The following is a 21,565-nucleotide window of genomic DNA, read 5'->3' as shown; positions in this document are numbered from 1 at the left end:
TAAGGGGGTGTGGGAAGACACTGGCTATACAGTTTCCTACAGCGTTCTCTTATCAATTTTGCCACTTCATACCAACGACTCGGTATCTCAGCGGACCTCTACATCACATCTTCACTTCCTGGGAAAATTGGTTAGAATTGCTTTAACAAGTGACCCAGGACTATAAAAGACCTTGACCCTCGGTTCCCGAATACCTAAGCCCCAGGGAACGCCACCTGGACCAGGTACTTCGCTCTTCAGCTTTCGACCCGCAGGTGGCAGCAGCGGGCTCCGAAGCGTGTCTCTCCGCAGGTTACAGGAGCCAAAGCACAGCTTCTGGCCGGCGTTCCACAGCAGGGGCTGGAGCATCCACCTCCGGGAATCCACGCCCAGCCGGGACGGTCCTTGAGGCTGAGGTACTTGAACACAGAAATTGTCTCCGATCCTTTAATTTCTTGAGCGAAAACGAACAACAGTTTGAAGCAGCAAGGGTAACTCCCTAATCCCTCCGGTTCCCAGTTTTCCCACCAACTCCAGCAGCAGCCCGGTCCCTTTTCCGGAGCAGGGTCTATTCCGTAACTCCCCACGCTCCGGCCCTTGCAGGTCCTTGAGAGGCGGGTGCCGGGCGGCGGGCAGTGAGTCGGCGGCTCGGCGTCCCTCCTCCTCCGACCCTTCTGCCACTCGGCCTTCCCGGCCGGTCGGGATCCCAGGGCTGCACCCTATTTCATCACCCATCCCCCTTCCCTAACCCTTCTCTTCGTCCCTTTCCCCCCAAACACACACACACACACACACACACACACACACACACACACACACACGCACACGCAGCTTGCTCGCGCACCGTGCTCCGGGCTCGTCTGCAGGAGCAGAACCGGCACAAGCCCAGCAAGCTACGGACATGCTGCCCGGACTCTTCGCTCGCGGTCCCCCATGCCCCCACCGCCGCAGCCGCCGCTTCCGCGCCGCTACTTCCCGCCTAGACACCGCAGCCAACAGCCCCCTCAGCAGCAGACCCGGCCAGGCCGAAAGAAGTTGACGCTCTGGGAGGGGGGCGGCGGGGAGCAGGTTGAAGGATTTGTTGTGGAAGGATTAACACATCTGGGCGAAGGGGAGGGGCAGCGCCGCTGCAGGACGCGGCGCGGACCCGGCCTCACTGCGCGAAGCAGCCGCCGCCGCAGCCGCCGCCGCCGCCGCCGCCGCCGCCCGGTACCGCGGAGACCGGACGCCCCCGCCCAGCCCGCGCCCCGCCCCCGCCCGCGGGGCCCCCGCAGCGCCGGGCGCAGAGGGGCCGCGGGCGGCGCAGGGAGGCGGGCATCGCGCGCTTCTGTCACCCCCGGAGCCGGCGCGCGGAGGACGCGGGGCGAGCGCGCGTCGGGCGGCGGCCGCGCTGGGGGGCGTGGGGCGAGCCGGCGCGGGGAGCGGCGGGGGCGCAACTTCGCGGCCAGATGCCCGAGGGCGCGGCGGCGCTGCGAGGCTGCCGCTGCTGCCCCTGCGGGCCCGGGGCGCGTCTCCGCAGGCGGCGCTGCCCGCGGCGCGGCGTGTGCACCGAGAGAGTGAAGGTATGTGTGGCGGGCGCGGCTGGAGCTGCCGCCGCCACCGCCGCCGCGCCAGCAGGTCCTAATGCCTGTCACTTCCCAGGACGCTGGCAGCAGCAGCCCGGAGCCCCCGAGCCCTCCGCAGGTTTGCCTGTCCTTCCCCGCGATCTGATTGGATAAAGTGGGGGCTCGACGGTGGCCGACGTGGGACAGTCTGGCTGTGGCAGGGGTCTCGGAAACCATGGGTTATTGCAGTGGCAGGTGCACGCTTATCTTTATCTGTGGCATGCAACTGGTAAGTGACACTTGGGTCCTCTTATTCTGTAATGTGCCTTTGAGATAGTGGGCAGGGGAGTGCAGGAAAAGGTCTGCCTTTGATTAGAATGGAAGAAAAAAGAAAAGGTGACAGATATATTGCCGATATTTCAAATGATTTCAGAGAGACTCACCGTGGGGTACAGGAGAGGTGAGGCTTTCCGTCCCCACCTATTTCTTTCCCTCTGAAGACAATTTGGCAGGTGCGGGTTAAACTTGTCTTTAATTTCTTTAAGCAAAGCAAGATGTAGCTCTTGTTCTTTTATGCTTTGCGTTCCTATTAATGTAACAACGTGGTTGTCACAGAATTTACTATACAGGTGTTAAAACAGAGAAATATGGAATTTTTGACCTTTCTTCTGTATACTAATTTTTGCAGTATCTTTGTTTCTTCACTGACGTGTGTTTTTTCCTAAGGAATATATTGTCTTATAAGTATTACGCTCTAACAAACCACTATGTAGAGCAGATGGTTACCTTACAGCAGTCTGATGTACACGACACACTGAGTTTTAAAAGTATGTAGATTGAAGAGAAATACTTAGATGAACTCAGCAACAGCATGGCTACAAACTGAACCAGTCGCCTTCAAATCACAATTATTACAAACAATTATAAGGAAAAATATTGTATCTTACATTACATGTATAATTGCTCCAGAAATAGCTACTGTCGTCTGATCCCATGGGAAGGAGAATTATGTGTACTTTTTGAGGAATGTTGTACAGTTGCAAAGAGATAAGGAGCCAATAATGGAAAATGTCATGTCACTGAATTTAAATTCCCTAAGGGCAATAGAAGGAGGGGCCAAGGATAGTTTAGAGGTGAAAAATACACCACTTTAAGTAGTTAATTTGAGGTGGGAGGTACTTGCTCCCTCCTGTTATCAAATAGCTTTCCTTGGAAAGAATGTATTAACTTGAATAGCCACCCACATTTCCAGCAATTGTTTTATAAAGGCTGAAAGGACTACAAGACCAAAGAAAATTTCTGAGAGCCCCATCAGTAATCAAAAGGGCAAGGATTTGCTATTGAAACTGACAGAAGAATTTCTTAAGTGTTCTTCATTGTTTATCAGTTGTCATTAAACCCACGAGTGGTTGTTGTTGTTTGGTTTAATATTTAGCTGAAGCAGTGCTTCTAGTTGCATATTGTCTCAAGGATATTCTTCCTTCCCAGCAAAGTTGTCTGATGATGTATATTTTGATCTGTGAATTACTCATGCACTTGGCTGTGAGAAAAAGAAGATGGAACTATAAATATAATTTTAAGAATGTAACATTTTCTCAATGACGTGTAAAGCAGTCTATTTTTCTGTACCACATATGCAGTTAAGTTCTATAATAAAGGTTTTTTACTCTTAATGATAAAGCTAATCAGAACAATGAGAGAGCTTACTGTGAAGCCACCAGTAACGCCAAGTGTGCCAAACTGTATAAACATTTTCAAAACATTCTCATGTTCATACGTGATTCAGAAAATAAGACATTTGCTGATTCACTGTGTAAAAGGATAAAACTGTGAGAATGAGTGGGTTGGGAAGAGCATTCTTATGTTCTTTACAACTTTCAATTTAAAAAATGATTTAGCTTTTTAATCATTTAACATAGTAGGGCTTTATTATGGTAGATGTAGGCATTAGATCTGCAGGGCATTTTGTGTGATGAATACAAACTCCTCAGGAACTTTAACAGTTTTAGAAAAACATAAATATACAAATGGAAAACTGAATATACATAGTAGCATAATAAGGCTAAAGGTTTGTGTGTGTGTGTGTGTGTGTGTGTGTGTGTGTGCGTTTATGTGCATGGATATATGCAATGGTGTGTTAGAGAGGTGCTATGTCACTTATGAAAGAAATTCTGAATCCAAGCTAAATTCTCTAACAAAATAGAAGTAGCTGTAATGTAGAAGTGCTCAATCTAAGCAAGTGTAAATTTGAATCCTACATACATTTATGTTCTATAAGAATCATGTGATATTTCCCATTCAGACTTTATATGCCACCAGGCTAATGTAATTAGCAGCCATGTTAATGCAGATGTAAAAGAAAAAACAACGGTTGAAGAACATCCAATTGATTTGATAGGGTGGAATGATCACATTTAAAGAATTCCAGAGGTTCTTGGTAATTGTTGCTTCTTAGAAATATAGTATTTAATTTTAAATAAATAATTCTTTTGTGAATTAAGAGTTGCAAATCACTGCACATGCACACATGCACACAATGGAGGGGGTGTTTATGTTTTTCTTTGCTCTTGATAATCTTTAAAAAAAACTTTATGTATCTTTGCACTGTTATGAGTAAAGTTTGTTTTGTAAGTAGCCAGGTTTCCAGAATAAGTTATGACTCGTGTACTATTGATGGACACAGAAGTTTAACCAGTTTACTTCTGAAGTGTTCACTATGCCTTCTTGTAACATTTGGGCATTGTTTTGATAGCTGTACAGTAAAATTTTAGATTTAATAAAATTGAAGCCAAAATAGTCTAAGATAGAAACTTTATTAAGTTTCTTTGTTGAATAACTGTTAAGTTTCTAGAAACATTTGACTCCAATTCTGTAAGTAGAGTGTTTGTATTTTAACTAGACTTAAAAGAATATTTATGTCTATATAAACTTGCAGCTAACCTTAGTAGAAGGTGAGGTAGCATTTGTATTGTGGAGATGGGCACCTCATTCGTCAGTATGTTATCAAAGCAGACAGTGTTTCATTCGTTACCGAGTGAAGGACAGAGACAAAGTCTCCAGAGAAACTTACCTGTCAGGATTCTTTATCTTTGCTTTTAATTATGTGAAATGTGCATTTAATTTAATGTTTAGCAGACAAGTGTGGATAACATACATTATTTTAAAAACCAGGAAATCAATTTGTAAGACAAGAAATTAGGATTTCATACCATAGGGACCTAATAGAAAACTTACATTTTATGAAAAAGTGTCTGTCTCTGTGTATCATACATTAAAATCTTTGAGCTAAATGGTTACTCCAACTTCAGATTTTTGGATGATTCCTATGAAAAAGGGGTGTGATCTCTGGAAACAGATTTGCTGCATGTGCAGAATCCAGAGTTTAAGCTCATAATCTCAAGAAGGTAATTTTCTTTTTATCATTGCTGTCCTTAATGCTCAGAAACTGAAGATGTTAGATAGTAGCAAAAATCATCACTGTATTTGCAGGGGTGACTATGGTGGTACAGGACAAGAACAATTTAACTTCTTATTTATGACTTTCAGCAGTTTGTGAAAGAGTTTCTATTTCTTTCTTCAGTGTTCAGTTGAATCAAAGAATACTTTATATAAATGTTGGAAAAAATTACTCAGATATCTCAGATATTTCTCAGTGAGAAGTCACTCAGTTATAATATGGGAGAGCATAATTTATTTTAGTTTGAAAAGACAGCTTTGTTTTCAATAAGGAAATTCAAAATCGCCCACAGTTTTGTACATCAGACTCCTATATGGCACAAAGCAAACGTGTCATAAACTGTTGAAAGAAAGTGCAGATTTACATTGACCAGATTAACACTTGAGAATGCCATTCTTGCCATGTGCTCTATGAACTATTGCTAACTTGGAGCAGGTGCAGCTAACAATTAGGTTAACACACATGTGTGCAGCTGTGTGGAGAAGCAGTTGAAACCATTAAGAATGATCAATTGCTTTCTACGGCACAGTTACTAGGCATTTTTGGAGGTACACATTTATTAGAGAAGGCCATGGATACATAGATGGATGAAGTAAAAATTTTATCATAATTATGAAGTATTTCAGTGGCGTCGATTGTGATTTTATGCAGCGTTCATAGTAACAAGGTCTTCGGCTTCTTAAAATAAAGCATTGACATGAAGTAGCTTGAAAAGTGCAGGTGGAATCTTTTGATTTTCCTAGGGTCCTTTTGACAAGTCTGAAAGTTCTCCAAAAGTGTAGAATGTTACCTGTCACAACCCTTCCTCTCAGAGAATTTAAGGTTTTAGAATCAAATGCCCTCGGTGATAAAATCTTGAGGTCGTTAGCTGAACTGATTCATGGAGAAGACTAAACATTTCCACATTGTATTTCAGAAACTTGTGATTGAAAAATATGCTAAGAGTTTGCTAGGTTACAAGATGATGATAACTTTCTTCCTTTTAAACACTTTCTTTTTCTGCAGCCCAATATCCTCATGTGTGATTTTTGTCTTTAATTTACTCTTTCACGGTAATTCAGCACTACTCTTCTCTGATGTTTATCAAAAAAAGATGTAGAAACCTCTTCCAACATCCAGCTCTCTTGGTTCACAAACAAGTGGCAGCTTCTTTTTCATACACCTGAAATTTCATAGAACCAGTCTCTGCAGAGCTGTTTCCCCTTCTTTCTGAAATAAAGACTTGGATGGGCAGCATCCCCTGTGCAGAATGCCAGAGGCATCTCTGGCTTGGGGCCCATATGTGGGCAATGGCCCAGATATGCAAATGGGCATTGCCACCAGCTTTTCCCTCTGATGCTGCTTTACTTCGGGGTCAGGTTCTCCACTTGCCCAGTCAAGAATTTCAGAATGGCAGCCAGAGATGCCTTAAATAGGAAGTCTTTATTTCTTGGTCTGTTTCTATTCTCTGCATGTGCGTACTTGACAGAAATAAAATCTGAGACAGAAACATGGAAATAAAAAATTAAAACTATGGCTTAATTAAATATTTGTATATACGGTTGTCTCTTGGTATCCGCAGGGGATTGTTTCCAGGACCCCACCCCTGTGTGGATTTTGCCTCTGGTGCTCAAGTCTCTTATGTAAAATGGCAGTCAGTCCTCTATTATCTGTGGGTTCCACTGAAATTTTAAAGGATTTATTTCAGTTATTTAGTAGAATTTCAAGCAGCTCAGTGTAATTTTTCCAAAAATAGATTTGAAATTAATATTGCTGATAATTACTCCCCTATTTCCATGCCTTTTAGTGCGCAAATGTCAGAAACCAAACACACAGAGGAGAACTACTTCAATTCTGTGATTTCATGTATATAATGAATTCTTCCAATTTCAGTCGCTTTTCCCCCTGGAAACTTGATTATTGTTTATTTTAAATACAGTAAAATACATAGTCCCTCAAGAGACGATGTATTTAGGGTCCCTTTTCTCACCATAACAACAATAGAAGCAAATACTGTGTTTATACCTAGATCACTCCTATTGGTGGGAATAGAAGTGTGTTCATTTGTTCATACCACCCCCAGGAAATTGAAGGCCATTTTAAAATTATGAAAGCACAAGATAAAGTTGTATCCTTTTATTTCTCCAGATTGGGGTAGACAATAAAATTTGTGATCTGATTTTCTCTCCTTTTGATGTGTCACTTATGTTTAGATTAGTAAGCTCTTACTATTTAAAGGACTTATTTGCTTCATCTTCCTAAAATCAGTGTTTTTTCTTTTTTCTTTTTTCTGCTTAAACTCTAAAACAGGTACTGGGTCTGATAGAAATTGTCATAACATTTAATCGAATACAAGCTGTGGACCTTACATTTTTTCAACCTGCAGTAGGAATACAGTGACTTCTAATGCTAATAATTTTTGCCTTTTTAATTACTTATGGATCCTACATGCAAACTTTAAAATCCCTATAAAAACTCTTTTTGAAAAGTTACAAGTAAACTGATTTTTATGTATTCTTTGAAAAAAATTAGTTTTTATAATCTGTTACGCTTTAAAAATTCAACTTTGTAAAATACTTAAAAAATAGTGAAAACTGTTAGTATTTATTGGACTCTTGTCCTGGCCAAACGTCTAAACGTATATTTTATTCGCTGATTCCTTTCCAATAATCCTATGAGGTAGCTAATAGATATCGATATCCCCATTTTAGAGAGGAGGAAACAGGTTCTGAAAGTTCAAATAACTTACTTAAGTTACCCCCTAAGTAAGAGGCAGAGCTTTTATTCAGACTCGGGTCTAATCTGACTTTAAGCTGGTGGAGGTTGTGCTACTGTGTCTGTCACATCCACATACACCACGGAACGTGAAACGATGTCGGTAGCTTACACCTGATTTACTGATGAAGGCAGTATCGTCCACCTGTTGATTCCCATGCCAACGCTGTAATCAACACAAGACCAAGCAGGCCCAGAGAGGAGGCCTGATGCCCGGCCCCTGTCCACACCTGGCTGGCCCAGGTGGACTTGGGGTTTCAAAACTTTGGACTGCCACCGTGTGGACTAGAGACTGAAAGGAGAGGGTACTCTTGCAGGGTCAGTGTCCCCTGCCGTTCCCATGAGATTTCAAGTATGCCCTAACACTGCAAAGCACGCTTGTAGTTCTACCTTAGAGAAAGAATCTCTCATAAGAAGACTGTGTTTCTGTCATTGCTAAAGAGTGGAAAAAAAAGTTACAGCTAGTCTGCATTTCTGGCCAATCGTTGAGAAATAAGCACTCAATAAGGACTTGGGCACTTTGATAGGTATGTTTAAAAAAGATTCCATGGGAAGGAGAAATGTACTCATTTTTCTCAAATTCCTGTTCTTTTTGAAACAAGTCCCTGATGAATGGCTAATGCAGGCTTTGCCTGTTTTTCTTATTTTCTTTTTTTAACATGCCCCAAATTCTAAGTCCATCCACATCACTATTGGTGAGAATATTAGTTAAAATTATTGTGGTTGGGAATAACTTCAAGTAATAGGGTATTTAAAATGTGCATTGTATTGACTATCCTAGGAAATTCTGGAGCTTAAGTGTGCATCAGAATCACCTGCAGGGCTTTTCCCACACAAATCAGCAGGCCCCACCTCAGTGTTTCTGATTCAGTAGGACATGGACCTTAAATTTGCATTTCTAATGAGTTCCCAGGTGACGCTGAAGCTGCAGAATTCCTGGCCTAGAACATAGGTCTTCATTTAATGATTTTGCAGGAGTGCTTGAACCTGTTTTTGAAATTCTTCAACCCAGCTAGATAATTAGCTCATTTCTCCCTTTTGCCTGTTACTGATGTGAAAGAAAACTTTTCTTTAGGACCAAGTGTGCCTATTTCTGACTTCTAGCTTAGTCCTATTCAGAAGTTTAAATAAGGGAAATGGAAGGTCTTTTCACAGCATTTGTGTCTTTGCGATGAATACAGAGAGGAAAAAAATCTGAAAGCGATTCAGTGCCTCCATTCCATCCTCTCTATGCGTGGAGGTGTCAGCCGCTGCTCTTTGCTAGCCCAGCCCCTCAGTCTGAATTTCTGGAATAGCTTCTGGCTGTGCTAAGCTCTGGACTAAGTGAGAAGGCAGATTTTTCTAGACCTTGTCTAGAGCTTCCATACAGGAACATGAAGTAACTGTGACTTTGCTCAAACCGTTTGTGTTCCTGGGTGCTGTTTCCTCATTTGAAAAATGGAACAAATAATTCCTGACCCATTTACCCCACGGAATGCTTGGGAGCATCCAAGAAGATGTGCTTAAACTTCACATGCAACAGCTTCACAAATGGGAGGCTTTACTGTTGTGTTATTTGCGATACCTAGAAAATCTTTGTAATTATTAATAGTTTAAGAGCTGTTCATCTACTGAGACTGGGAGTAGTTGCAGGGATGCCTATATATCATTTGACCCTTGTTGCAAAAACTAGTTTCTTTGTGGAAACAATTTTTTTTTTCTTTGCCTACGCATCATTTTTGGTGGGCTGTAGGAATAAGGATTACAACACTGGGTGCTAATAGCCTGAAATAGATGAAACAATATGCTTACGCTGATATACCTACTCTAAGTGCTCATTAAGGATTACACTTAGATTTCTCAGACCGGTCAGCATTTCTAAAACTGCATTCCGTGGGTGCTAGTTCTGCAAAATGCTCCCCCTGCACATGAGCTGTGAGGTTAAAGTTGTGGGGCACTATAGTCATTGTCCTCTCTCCTGCCCCCAAGGGTCATGATGCCTGTTAGCATATCCACAGCTCCTAGAAATCTTGCACTAAAGAAACTCCTGTTTAATTCCATTTAGGTCTGCAAATACTTACAGTGAGTTTGCAGTAAACAAGGAACCTCTTTTTCTGATATCCCCTATTGAACTAGTATTTTCAGGAACACTTTTCAGTGAATTATTATTCTGGGCTAGTGATGCAGTCTAAAAGTCCAACAATGTTAAATTATTATCTGAGTAATATTTAATGGCTAAAGATTCAGTTTGGAAAATGAAACTCTTAACCCACTAAACAGGTATCTAACAAGCAATAATACATAAAGACGTTAAGAATGTCAGATATCATTATTACATAATTAAATGAAGGGAACCTTGTTTTCAGATACTTGGCTATTAATTTTTATATGTTTTACTGAAGTTTCTTGAAATTATGTCTTGGCCACTAAAATCACGACCCTTAACTTTGAAATTCGATTAGGTCCAACTGCTGATGTCCCAAAGAGGATGATGCATTGTAGTAGGTTTCCAAGGATGTTTGGAAATTCAGAACCCCTGGGGGAAGGCATCTGCGGAGGCACTTTCTCTTAGAAGCAGTGGAGAGGAGCAATGCCTGTATCCTACATCTCAAACCAAACTCACTCTTCCAGCATCATACCCTAAGCGTTTGCCTTTGCAGGGCCAGTGGTGAAGAGTCCTCATACTGACTTGTGCTTTCTGATCAATGCATACACTCTAAAACAGTAACACATTTAAAACACCCCAACAATGCTGCATTCTTTGAAAACAAATGAGTCTTAGTTTGGAATGGAGGAGTCAAATCTCTCCTGCTAACAGAGTTCTTTGTATGCATCTGTATGGTGCTAATTACACAACAGAATAAGGAGATGTTTCAGATCCTTTAACTGACAGCTGTGTGTCAAGTGATGGACGGGTCAGTGTTATGTGACTTCAGTGGTAGGGAATTCATATGACCCTACTCCATGTGGGCTTCTAGCCCTAGGAGAAATACAAGGCTCATGTCCCAGAGTCTCTGATGCCATGAGGAAAGAAAAGGTGGGGAGGACTTTTACAGTCTGCAGTGAGAACATCAGGGCCTGCTGGTGTGCTGCCTTCTGTGGTCTTGGCCCTGGAGAAGGGCTCTTTCTACTGCCTTGGCATTGAGCAGCCCCTTTGTTAGGGCGCCTGCAGTGGGAGACAGCTTGATCCTGGAAGTCGTAATTTATCCCTGTGGACCTCATTGTCTTAGTCTGTGAGACAGAGATCATGGGCCCTGCAGGAGATGGTGTATCCAAGTGCTGCCTGTTTGCCCTGCTCTAACGCTCTGAGGTGCAGATATGAGATTAGGGTCTATGATGTGTTTAACTCTGGGTATTTGGAAGCAGTTGAGCGAGCTGCCTATTTGAAGGATTTAGAAGCTGTTGTTGGTTCGATAATATACAGGTTGTATATGCAAGGTCCTGGGTCTCTTTTTCCCTTCTTTCTTTTTTTCATAAAGCTTGCTCACAGATTGGGTGACAGTGAATCTATATGCGATTTTCTACAATATTGGCGCTCTGTATAGGATTATGTATTTCTTACCCTTCTCAATGAATGGACTTTCATTGTTGTCCATCTTTCATAAAATGTGGTTCCATTTTATTCAGTCAAAAGATGGTAGTTAAATTATGACTATCAATAGTACTTCGGGACCTAAGTTTTGCTTTTCTTTTGGCCTGGTATTAAAGGCTTTCTACTTTCTTCTATAGGATGGGCAGGAGTGGGGCAACAGGGGAGGGGCTGACTCCTGAATGTCTAACAGTTCAAAAGCAAGTAATACTACTTAAAATGATATGTGTGTGTGTGTGTGTGTGTGTGTATGTATATATATGTGTGTGTGTATGTATATATATATACATACACACTAGCGAAGTCTGTGAAGTTAACTGTGAATTCATTAGTGAATTTTCTCAAGAACATACTTTTGGTTTTATCTAAAATATTCCTGGGAAGCTCCACAGGCTCTTAGGTGTATGGGACAGTGCTCTCCCGGTTTACCATTTTATAGACTATCTCAGAATAGATTTGCTTTTGTTAAAAAAAAAAACAAAACTGCCCTAAAAATCAGGGAAATGGTATAAGTTTAGTTTACATTTATTAAATGTAAATCTTTTAACAGCAGCATTTTGGTGACCTTTAATTATATGCCTACTTTATTTTAATCCTTAGGGGAAACCTGTTGGTTTTCACTTTTTCTCGTCGAGGATGAAGTAGTGATGATCACTCTGTTAACTGCAACTACTTTGACTCTAGGGTTTTGTTAAAAATCTTAGCTTTTACCTTATGCTGAGAGAAATAAACCCCAGTGATTTTTCTTGGAGATTTATATGGGAATTTGGAGCAGACTTTACACACAAAATAGTTCTGTTGCATGTTTGCTGCTGTTAGGCCCATCTTTTAATCTAATCTTCAGTAATGTGAATAAAAATGATACCTGTTGAACTTTAAGGGGAATCCATGGGTGAGAAATGTTAGCAAAGTCACAGGCAGGGGCAGTGATCTTAATTTACAGGAGGAATGTTTGAGTTGAAGTGTAGTTCTGCCATAATAAAATATCTTCTTTTACAAAATAGATCTCTCTGAAAGTCTTTCTGATGGACTAGAGTGCAGCCAGTAGATGGCCCATTACCAGTCATGTGAGTCACGTGCTGAGAGCCAGGTGTTGGGCAGTGGAGAGGACCAAGTAAAACCGCAGGAATTAATTCCTAACCTGCAGTGCTGTGTTCCGGTTATGATCATTTAAAGATGAATGAATGAATGAATAATGGGAGGAAATTAAGCGATTACTAAATCTGCTTTATCAAGTAGGATTTGTGAAAAGTCCACACATGAAAATGACACATTTTCATAAAGACACATCTGAATAAACTAAGTGAATATTTTTCTACCCTTTTGGCAATTAGAACATGATCTGACTGAAAGGGGTGTTCAGCTGTGTTCCTGTCATAAATTGATCGAATGCCTAGTGGTTTTAATAATTGAAGATTATTTTAAATTGCAACCTGATCCTTATTATTTATTAGTTTACTGAGCCATACAGCTTACTTAGTATATGATAGTAGTTAAAAAAGCTGTAATGTTCTCTGTTTATGTGCTATAAGACCACATTTAAGCTGACTGTAAATCAGATTGGTGTTGGTGAAAAGTAGGTGTAGACATAAACCTGAGCCATCATGGTCCATTTTTTAAAAATTTATATTACAATTTTTGTAATATTCATATTATGTAGTTTATCTAGTGTGATTTGAGACATTATTTAGATATTCTTTTTTCTTGATATTCTTAAAGTTAGAAAAAAAGTGAATTCTGTCTTTATATTTTATATGTCTGAAGCAGTAGTTTCTAACTTTTTTGTGTATCATGCACTCTTTGAGAATCTGTTTGAAAGCTATGAACTCTGTCACCAGAAAAATACCCATCCAACTTGAGGAGATTTACAAACTTCTCAACCTGATCCATGAAACATAGGTGAAAAAGCCCTGGTAAAATTGTTTTCTTTCCTTTTTTTTGGGCGGGGAAAGGTGGATCTACAATTTCATCAAGAGCTTCTGCGTATCAACAATATTTATTTATATGTGTGTTTATTATTGAAGTATAATTTTTGCTTATTAGTCATTTAAATTCATCTACATTGAATTCAGGAACATTTGAAGACATATGATATAAACTATAATATATTGGTAAGATATATGCACACATATGTAAGTACGTGTGTGTGTGTGTGTGTTTAATGCAAGGCAGGAGAAGCCAGGCGTGGATTTGGGCAGTGGAAGCAAACTGGACCTCTGTCAAAGACAGTGAAAGATATGAGAACACATCTGGTGTAGATCCCTGCAGTATGATACAGAATGATTAGAGAAGAAAGAGTGAGGTGCCAAGGAGATTTGGGGGAAGGCACGAGTGATCTCCTAGTAGGCTGGTCGCACAAGGTGTGAGGGGCTGGGGTGTGATGGGGGGATTTCGGTAGCTGGAGGCTGGAGAAAAGAGAATCCCAAGAGGAAGAAATGACGGAGGCAAAAAGGGGAGAATGAAAGAGCGTATGTGTGGGACAGTGAAGAGTCTGACACACTGGCAGCTGGAGGAGAAATGGGAGCTGAGGCTGGGGGTGGGGGTGGGGTGCAGATTGTAGATGGACTCGAGCACTTTGGGAGGGAGTTTACACCTTGTAGGATTTGTGCCTCTGTAGATGTTCATTGTCAAGGTGAATGGCCCGGTTCCCTTATAGATTAAGAAACAACATGATGTTAAGAGTGAGGGCCGAGGTTTGGGACAAGCCCTGTGTGGAACCTGAGGACCAAGCCACAGTAAGGTAAGGGATTGCTGAATTCATCAAAAGCCTTAGTGAAACTGGATGGTGTGCATTTGTAGGGGAACCAGTTACTTCTCTGTCATTACCCAACTTTTTAAGAATTGGAATGGGAAAGCAGCATTGGTAGTTTCCTCGTTCTTAGATTGAACAGAACCAAGGGTCTGTGAGAGCTCTGAGTGGTCGATGAGAATCAAATGACCGATCAGCTGTAGGACTGAGTGGGAAAGACTGATGTCAAAATAGGAAGGGGTAGTTAGATTACTGGAATGTCATTGCAAACCTTTGAAAATAAGATGATGGGCACAGCAGCAGGGAGATAATAGAAAAGGTGACAGGTGAGGTGCTGGTGGGAGAGACAGCAGACACAGAAGTTTAGGTCTGGGAGGAGAGCACTCCCTGGGTGATACAAAGGCCCTTAATTGGCCACCACGTTGAGTGGAAGGTTTTGTTTCCTCAAAGGATGAGCGGCAGCGGAGTCCAGCTGATAGAAGACCTATCCTGCTGTATTTTGGCCTTATTAAAAATGATCAGAAATGTGGGACTGAAAAGGAACACAGCCAGGAGGGAACAAGGGTGTTGTGGGGATTGTAGATATTTGTATAATTTGGGGAGAGCTTGGTTTAAGCAGGTGATTGGAGCTAGAAAAGAAGGATGGTTAGGGAGAGCCAGGAGGCAGCTAGGGCAAGAAGGATGAATTGGGAGGAATGGAAATGTTGGTTTAATGAGTATATGAGTGGAGTGATTAAGGAAGGGAAGAGGCAGGCTGCAGACAAAGCTGTTTCTCAGCTTCAGCAATATTGCCATTTCGGACTGGATGGTTCTCTGCAGTGGGGGCTGTTCTGTGCATTGTGGGATGTGTGGCAGCCTCCCTGGCCTCTGCCCACCAGATGCTGGTCGCATCCTTCCAGTTGTGACAATGAAAAACGTCTGCAGACATTGCCAAATTGCAGAATAGCCCCCTCGTTGAGATCCACTGAGCTAAAAAAAGCAAGGTGCGAGAAAGAGCACTTGGAAATCAAGCAGGTTTCCTCATGATACAATTTTACGTTGTCCAGAGGACAGCGGAGGCCATCATGAAGGGAAGGCTGGAGCCCGGCCGCCATGGACCTGTGAGAGTCCTGCCCTGTGGAGCACCGTGGCCCTGGATCACAGTCGTCCCCTTGATCTATGGGTATAGAATCTTCGGGAAAGCAACCTAGCCATCTAGACATTTTGAGAGCTCTCTAGATGATTTTATTGTGTTTCCAAGCAGCTAGTAAGTACAGAGCAGGCTGGTGGGTTAGCAGCAGTGAAGTTCTGGGGACAGCGGGAGGAAAGATGGAGGGGATGGGAGGCGGTTTGAGACATCCACGAGGGAAGGGGAGTGCCGAGAAGGCATTTGTGGGCATATCGACGGGAGAGGCAACACGGAATCTAGACTTATTTGAAAGCTACTTTTTACGGTCAGTTGTGTGCTCAGCCAAGCTTTTGCATTCTTGGCTGTTTTGCTCGGTTTAGCTTGAGCCAGGTGGATGTTATGTAAGACTCAGGGAATGTCATCTTTCCTTTGGTGCCAGTAAAGACTATCGATGATTATTTGACACTTCTAATTTGTCCTCTTCTGGATCTGCTGGTCTGCTAACATGTGCATGTAGTATGTATATCTTTGTGAAATTTCTTAGTTATGAAAGATTTCAGATAAGGAATACATCTTAATTTTGAGGTAAGTGTGTAATTGTTTACATCAAGAGTGAGGTGTGAGAAGTTTGGGGTCAAGTTATGAATTCTTAATTCAGTAAAAGTTCTGGATACACGTTAATCATGATTTTAACTTAAAAATTAAACAATTTTTAAGACTAAAGAATTGGGAAAGTTTTCCTTGCTCTGCTGGAAACACATGCACACACACACATACGCACAAATGGTAATTCCTGCCCTTCAGGAACTTGCAATTAAAAACATTATTTGTATTTCTTAGGTGAGCCCACAAACCAAGCATTTTAATATTTGATATCCTGATTCACCAGAAGGCCCAGTCTTTGCTAAAGAAAGTATAGTAAAACAGCAGAGATTCAGCTTTTAAATTTTCCTCTTAGACTGTGTCATTTCTCTTGTTCCAACTTGACTTCTTTTGGTAACTCAGTCTTGGTGCACTCTATTCCACATGCCTGGAGAGGGGAGTAAATGATAGGCTTTGTGAAGTTCCTTTTAACTTGATTTTATGATTAAATCTTGCACTTAAGAATTGCCTCTTTCTGGGAGATCCAGGCTAGAAGGCGCTTGTCCAGCTTCATATTTGTATAGTGATCAATTAACACAGCACCTTACGCATTTTTCTTTAACACGGTCCAGAGCAAAATAGCAGGAATAGAGGCAAGATTACAAAAAAACCCCCAAAACTTAATGAAGTTGGAACCAGGTGTATGTGAAATTTTTCTTATTTGCAGTTATGTGCCATCCTCCTCAAGACGTACTTGGATCCTTTGAAGGTTTAGGTGTGTGAAAGGAGTGTGTGTGTGGCGAGAGGTGTAGTGGGTGCAGGGTGAGAGCAAGGGGGAAGATAAAAATGATGCTGTTTATAGGAACTGACTTAGGTGTTCTGGCTATCTGTGTGAAGAGGGAAGTGGGTTTTCTTAGAATACACTCTGCATTTAGTGCATTGTTCTTCTGGATGTGGTAGGTTTCTCTTTAATGGGATGATCTGTAGTACTCAGGGTGAAAAGCGGAGCCCACGTAAAGCATCAGTGCGGAATGAAATAGAGACAGAGAAAGGAGAAGCCTACTGGATTCACAGGAAACCAGTGGAAGCTTAGGTAGGCCAGATTGCATTTCTCCCCCACTGGAATTTAGCCAGGACACACATTAGTGCCTGCTACTTTCTGTCTAGCCTAATTAAAGGATTGTGGAGAACTAACAAAGTTGGCTGACTTGCAAAAGTCAGCACTTGCTAGAATTTGTAAGAACTAAGTGCTTAACAGTACGACCTGATTTTTCTGCTGGGGTCATCTTATTAATTAAAGTTTTCCAATCATCTAATTAGAAACTACTGTCTGAACTGAGTCTGGAGGATTGTCAGTCTTACTTGCTAATTTAAAGAAAAGTGGACACGAAGAATAGCTCTCAAAGCAATGCAATGGAAAGCCAGATTCTGGACATGCCTTCAGAGATGCCCCAGGCCAGGAGGGTGATTATTCAGGCTGAACTTCCAGTTGAGACATTAAAGGGACACCAGTGAGCCAGCTTTTAAATGTAGAAATCTGTGCCAGCCCCCAGATTAACTCTTGGACTAGAATGTAAGTGCATGGTGGAAAGCTGGAAGGCGTGACCAACGTGAACACGACTGATTGAAACTACAAGCAGTTTTTTCACTCACGTCGTGCCTTATTTTTTTCAGCCCGAATAATACTTTGTCAAAATAGCAGAAAGAGAAGGAACAGTCTGATAAGATTTTAGATGGTTACCTGACACTTAAGAACGTCTTCTCTCAGAGAGAGAAAAAAAAGTAGATAAAATATTCTGTGTGTTTTCTAAAGGTAGGGTCCTGTAACTGAGATGTCACATGTAAGTCCTTAAAAACCTGGAGTTTAGTTGTCATCAGTGTCTTTACATTTACACCATGCTGAGGACAGTGCTGTATCCAAAATAAATTAGTAAAAACCTTTCAGAACATTTATTAAATATCTGCATGGCACTCACGGGACTAAGCAGGAGCTATTACAGGAAGGGCGAAAAGGGTGTGGCCGATGCAAAGATGCTTGGGTCAGTGGATATCTGGTAATTAACCATAATTAAAATAAACTAATCATAGTTTCTCATTCTCCCACTTAAGTAGCCAAGCTCGACTCAGTGTTTCTCCAACAGCACTAGAAAATGAAGTTCTGGTACAATGCTTAGGACTACCGTAAGTACTGGTACTTAGCTCTTCACAATGGAGCAAAAAGGATAGGAGAGGACTTTTCATTTTTGTTGGGAATTTAAAAGGACGCTGCCTGTATTCTAGCCACGTCGATCAATTCTCTAGACACGTATTTGCAGATGCATTTCCCATTTATGTGGCAGCCTCAGAGTCCAGCATTGTGGGACACAAATGCCCCCTCAGCCTTTCCACACTGACCACCCAGATGCTTCACAGCTGAATAAATCACGCCCGCATCCAATCCAGGTGGCTCTGCCCAACCAGAAGCTCCCCACAACAGCCATTTCGTAGATCATGGGAGTGGATCACAGGTGACCAGAGTGTATTTCTTTCTGTGTCTTGTGGCTGAATTGAATTTTTAAAAATCTGGTAGAAATTGCTTTAGCAATTAGTTGGGCTGTGGTTGCCAACCCTTTTCTATTTAGCAATCCCCCCTCAACAATTTTTACTTTGTTTAAAGCTTAGAGGGAGATGCTACCTTACCTAATATTTAAAAGTTAAAATATTATGCCTATTCCTCTATCAGAGACTTTTAAATAATACGTGACAAGTTAAAATCACAACTATAGTTCTCTGTCAAGAAACAATTAGAAAGAGGATACTATAGAGGAAAAAACACCGTAGAGGAAACCACAAAGGTCACAGACCATAGAGGAAAAAAATTCTAGCTGTTTCAAAATGATTTGGCCTCAGAAACAAAGCAGCTGATGGTTTATACCAACAATGTTGCTCAGGGCTCATCTGGGCCATTGTTACTGTGTTTTTAGTGAGTAATATTACACGTCAGCCAATCACGTATTACTAGATCATCACATACATTTCCAATGTACAATAAAATAAAGAACGTTGATCCCAAAGGGTAAAAGTGAAACATTTGTGAATCCAATGGATATTTATTTATATCTATATGCATGTATATGTATACTTATGTATACACTTGCATACATATATGTCTCATCAGTTTTTCTTTTCATTAAGAGATTGAAATAAGCCTTTAATGAAACCTGGCTTCTTCATATTGTCCCTCACAGTTTTAGATCAGGCATCTTATTTTTAGCCTGGAAGATGAGAGCAGCTGTGTCAGGCCAGGTGCTGATAAAGTGGATGTAAGATACTGCTCAGATGGAGAGCGCAAAGGGAATCGGCGTCCCTTGATTTGATCCTGCTGGCTCTGAAATTTATTTTTTGATCTGGCATTTGACTTTGCATGATACCCAGAGAGTTGGGAATCACTGAGCCCTGCAGCTGCAGGGTATATATAGACAGAGACCCCATGACACTACCTCACACACCCAGCACTCACTATTAGCTGTCTCTGTAAATGGACGATTCTGTTGTGTAACAAAAGCCAGATGTTTGTCTTCATACTGTAAGAGAGGACTGGAATCTGAACCCACTGTATGGAAGGGGATGGGGGTATGGTAGGGTTAGGGAGCCATTAAATTAAAAAATCCTGTTTTCTTATAAAGTCTTCTTGACCCTGAATGTATATATGGATAAAGTGATTTTAGAATCCGATTAAGATTTTTAATATTGTTCTTAAAGCTGATAGGAATAAAGCTAGCTGAAAACCCAGGAAAAGTTATTATGCATAGAGTGAACTGAATGTGAATATTTTTCTACCATCCTTTTTTATTAGATTTTTTTAGAGTGGGAAAAACGTATATGTAATTGAAATAACCCCTTAAAATAAATTAACTCTTTGAAATCCTAATATGGAATTAAAAATACTTCTTGGAAAGTATTAATTTGTCTCTGTTACCACATTTAATGAGGTAATTTACCGGATCCAGCAGGTGATTTACACTAATGTCATAGTTCTTTGCAGTGGGGTAGCTGTGAAAAAAAGTTACTCACAGGCTTCTGACAACTCATTTTTATGCCTCTGTTGTCTCCTGATCTTTTTTTTTTCTTCCTAACTTTGGGCATTTCTGAAGGCCTAGCTCCCTTTTGGCTGTTCTTAAGTTTTCCCTGTAGAATTATGCATTTTGGAGTGGATAAATCAGTTAGTCAGTACATAATGATTGAATACATACAATGGGGTTTGTACAGAGCTTGGAGTTAGGGAATAAATAGGGAGAAAAAAGTTTTCCTCCCCTCTCTGAAGTCCCTGGCAGAGTCTGGAAATTAAACTATCAAAGACAGAGCAAGAGGAGAAAAGCATGCAGATTTATTTGATATAAGTTTTCCGTGACACAGACACCTTCACAAGGAAAAGAAGCCCTGAAAAAACAGTTTGGCCAGAGCATATGTCTGCTAGGCTGGATGGAGAGTGGGCCACTGTGTGGAAATAGGATAGATTAAGGAGCGTGAGGTGAGCAGAGTAAAATGGGGGAAGCTTGATAAGACCTGTTTGTTAGGATTCTTCTTGGCGTCTCTTCGTCTTCAGAGATAAGAATGCTCTTTTCCTCTGGGTATAGGGAGGGCACCTTCTCCGTGAGGGTTTTATGACCTGTTTCAGGGGAGAAGGGTGAGGGGAAAGTAAGAGTGACCTTCCTTCTTCTGCTGTTTTCTCAGACGCCTTCAGACTAAATTAGTCAGTTTGCCAAGGTGCCATATACTGGGGTAGCATGTCAGGAACCCCATCAGTTTCAAGAAAGAAGATGATGTGGAGTATTCCTTCCATCTGGTCAGCAGGACTAAAATGATTAGACTATCTCAGGGAAGGTTCATTGATGTGGGAAGTCTAGTTGAGTGTTGAAACATGGATAAAATTTAGATGGTTTAGCATTGGAGTTAAAAAGGGAAGCATGGGACTGAGTTGACCTGAGACAGGCTCCTCTCGTTTAGACTGAAGTACTGATGTGGGTGTAGTAGGGGTTATGGGTGGATAGTTAGAGTTAGTTAAGATTATGAATTTTGGAGTTTAGTGTTGTTTTTAAGAGCTTAGCGACTGGAATCAGATTTGAAATACTGACTGTAGAATTTATGTCACGATGCACAGATTGCTTAACTTTTCTGTGCCTCCCTTTCTTAGTCTGTACAAGGAGAACGACAATAGTATTTACCTGAAGGGGCTGTTGGGAGAATTAAAATAATACATGTAAGATGTTTATAACAGTCACTGGCACCTGATAGACCCTCAGTAAGTGTAACTTTGGTCACTATGAAGAGCTTTGAAACCTGACAAAGGAGTTTACGTTTTAGGTGATAAGTGACAGCCAAGAGTTTCTTTATTATATAGTGACGTCTTCAAAGCAACATTTAATGAAAAACAGGTAGAAAATCTAGGACTAGTTCACATGGAGGAAAGCTCCAGTCAGGGAGACCACCTCTGCAGCTGCAGTAGGACATGCCTGGTTTTAAGATAATGAGAGCCTAGGGTAATAGCTACAACGAAAGTGATGGGGACAAAAACCAAGGCTTGTATCTATGGTACACGTGTGACGTCACAGTCTCTCTGTTGATACAACAGTATCTCCAGCTGAGGTATGAAGAAATGGAAACCTGGTGCTGGCTTTCATCATGTGGTGAGAGTGGACAGACAGGGTTCACAGCTGATACTGGAGGATCTGTAAAGAAGCAGTGGTTGAGATGGAATCACAGGGTGGTTGGCTAGAGTGGATGAGAGGGTGCCGGGTTGGCGTTCTCAGGGATGGATGGGGGCGGGCGTCGGGGATGGTGGTGG

General features: G+C 41.5%; 1 protein-coding gene across 3 annotated transcripts in view; it reads left to right on the top strand.

The window, feature by feature from the left end:
* Window positions 1-1,397: 1,397 nt before the first annotated feature.
* NKAIN2 (sodium/potassium transporting ATPase interacting 2) overlaps window positions 1,398-21,565 on the top strand; it is an 853,276-nt gene continuing 833,108 nt past the window's right edge. Inside the window, exon 1 of one of the 3 annotated variants that reach the window (XR_012508635.1) lies at window positions 1,398-1,812. Coding sequence is in view for 1 of the 3 variants with exons in the window: in XM_010965506.3 (XP_010963808.2) it covers window positions 1,759-1,812 (54 nt within the window). In the remaining 2 variants the exon portion in view is untranslated. The remainder of the gene's footprint in view (window positions 1,813-21,565) is intronic. The other 2 variants (XR_006728492.2, XM_010965506.3) reach the window with 2 other exon arrangements.

The sequence above is a fragment of the Camelus bactrianus genome, chromosome 8, assembly GCF_048773025.1.
Source record: "Camelus bactrianus isolate YW-2024 breed Bactrian camel chromosome 8, ASM4877302v1, whole genome shotgun sequence".
Lineage (NCBI taxonomy): Eukaryota > Metazoa > Chordata > Mammalia > Artiodactyla > Camelidae > Camelus > Camelus bactrianus.
This window is presented reverse-complemented; position numbering and strand designations above follow the sequence as displayed.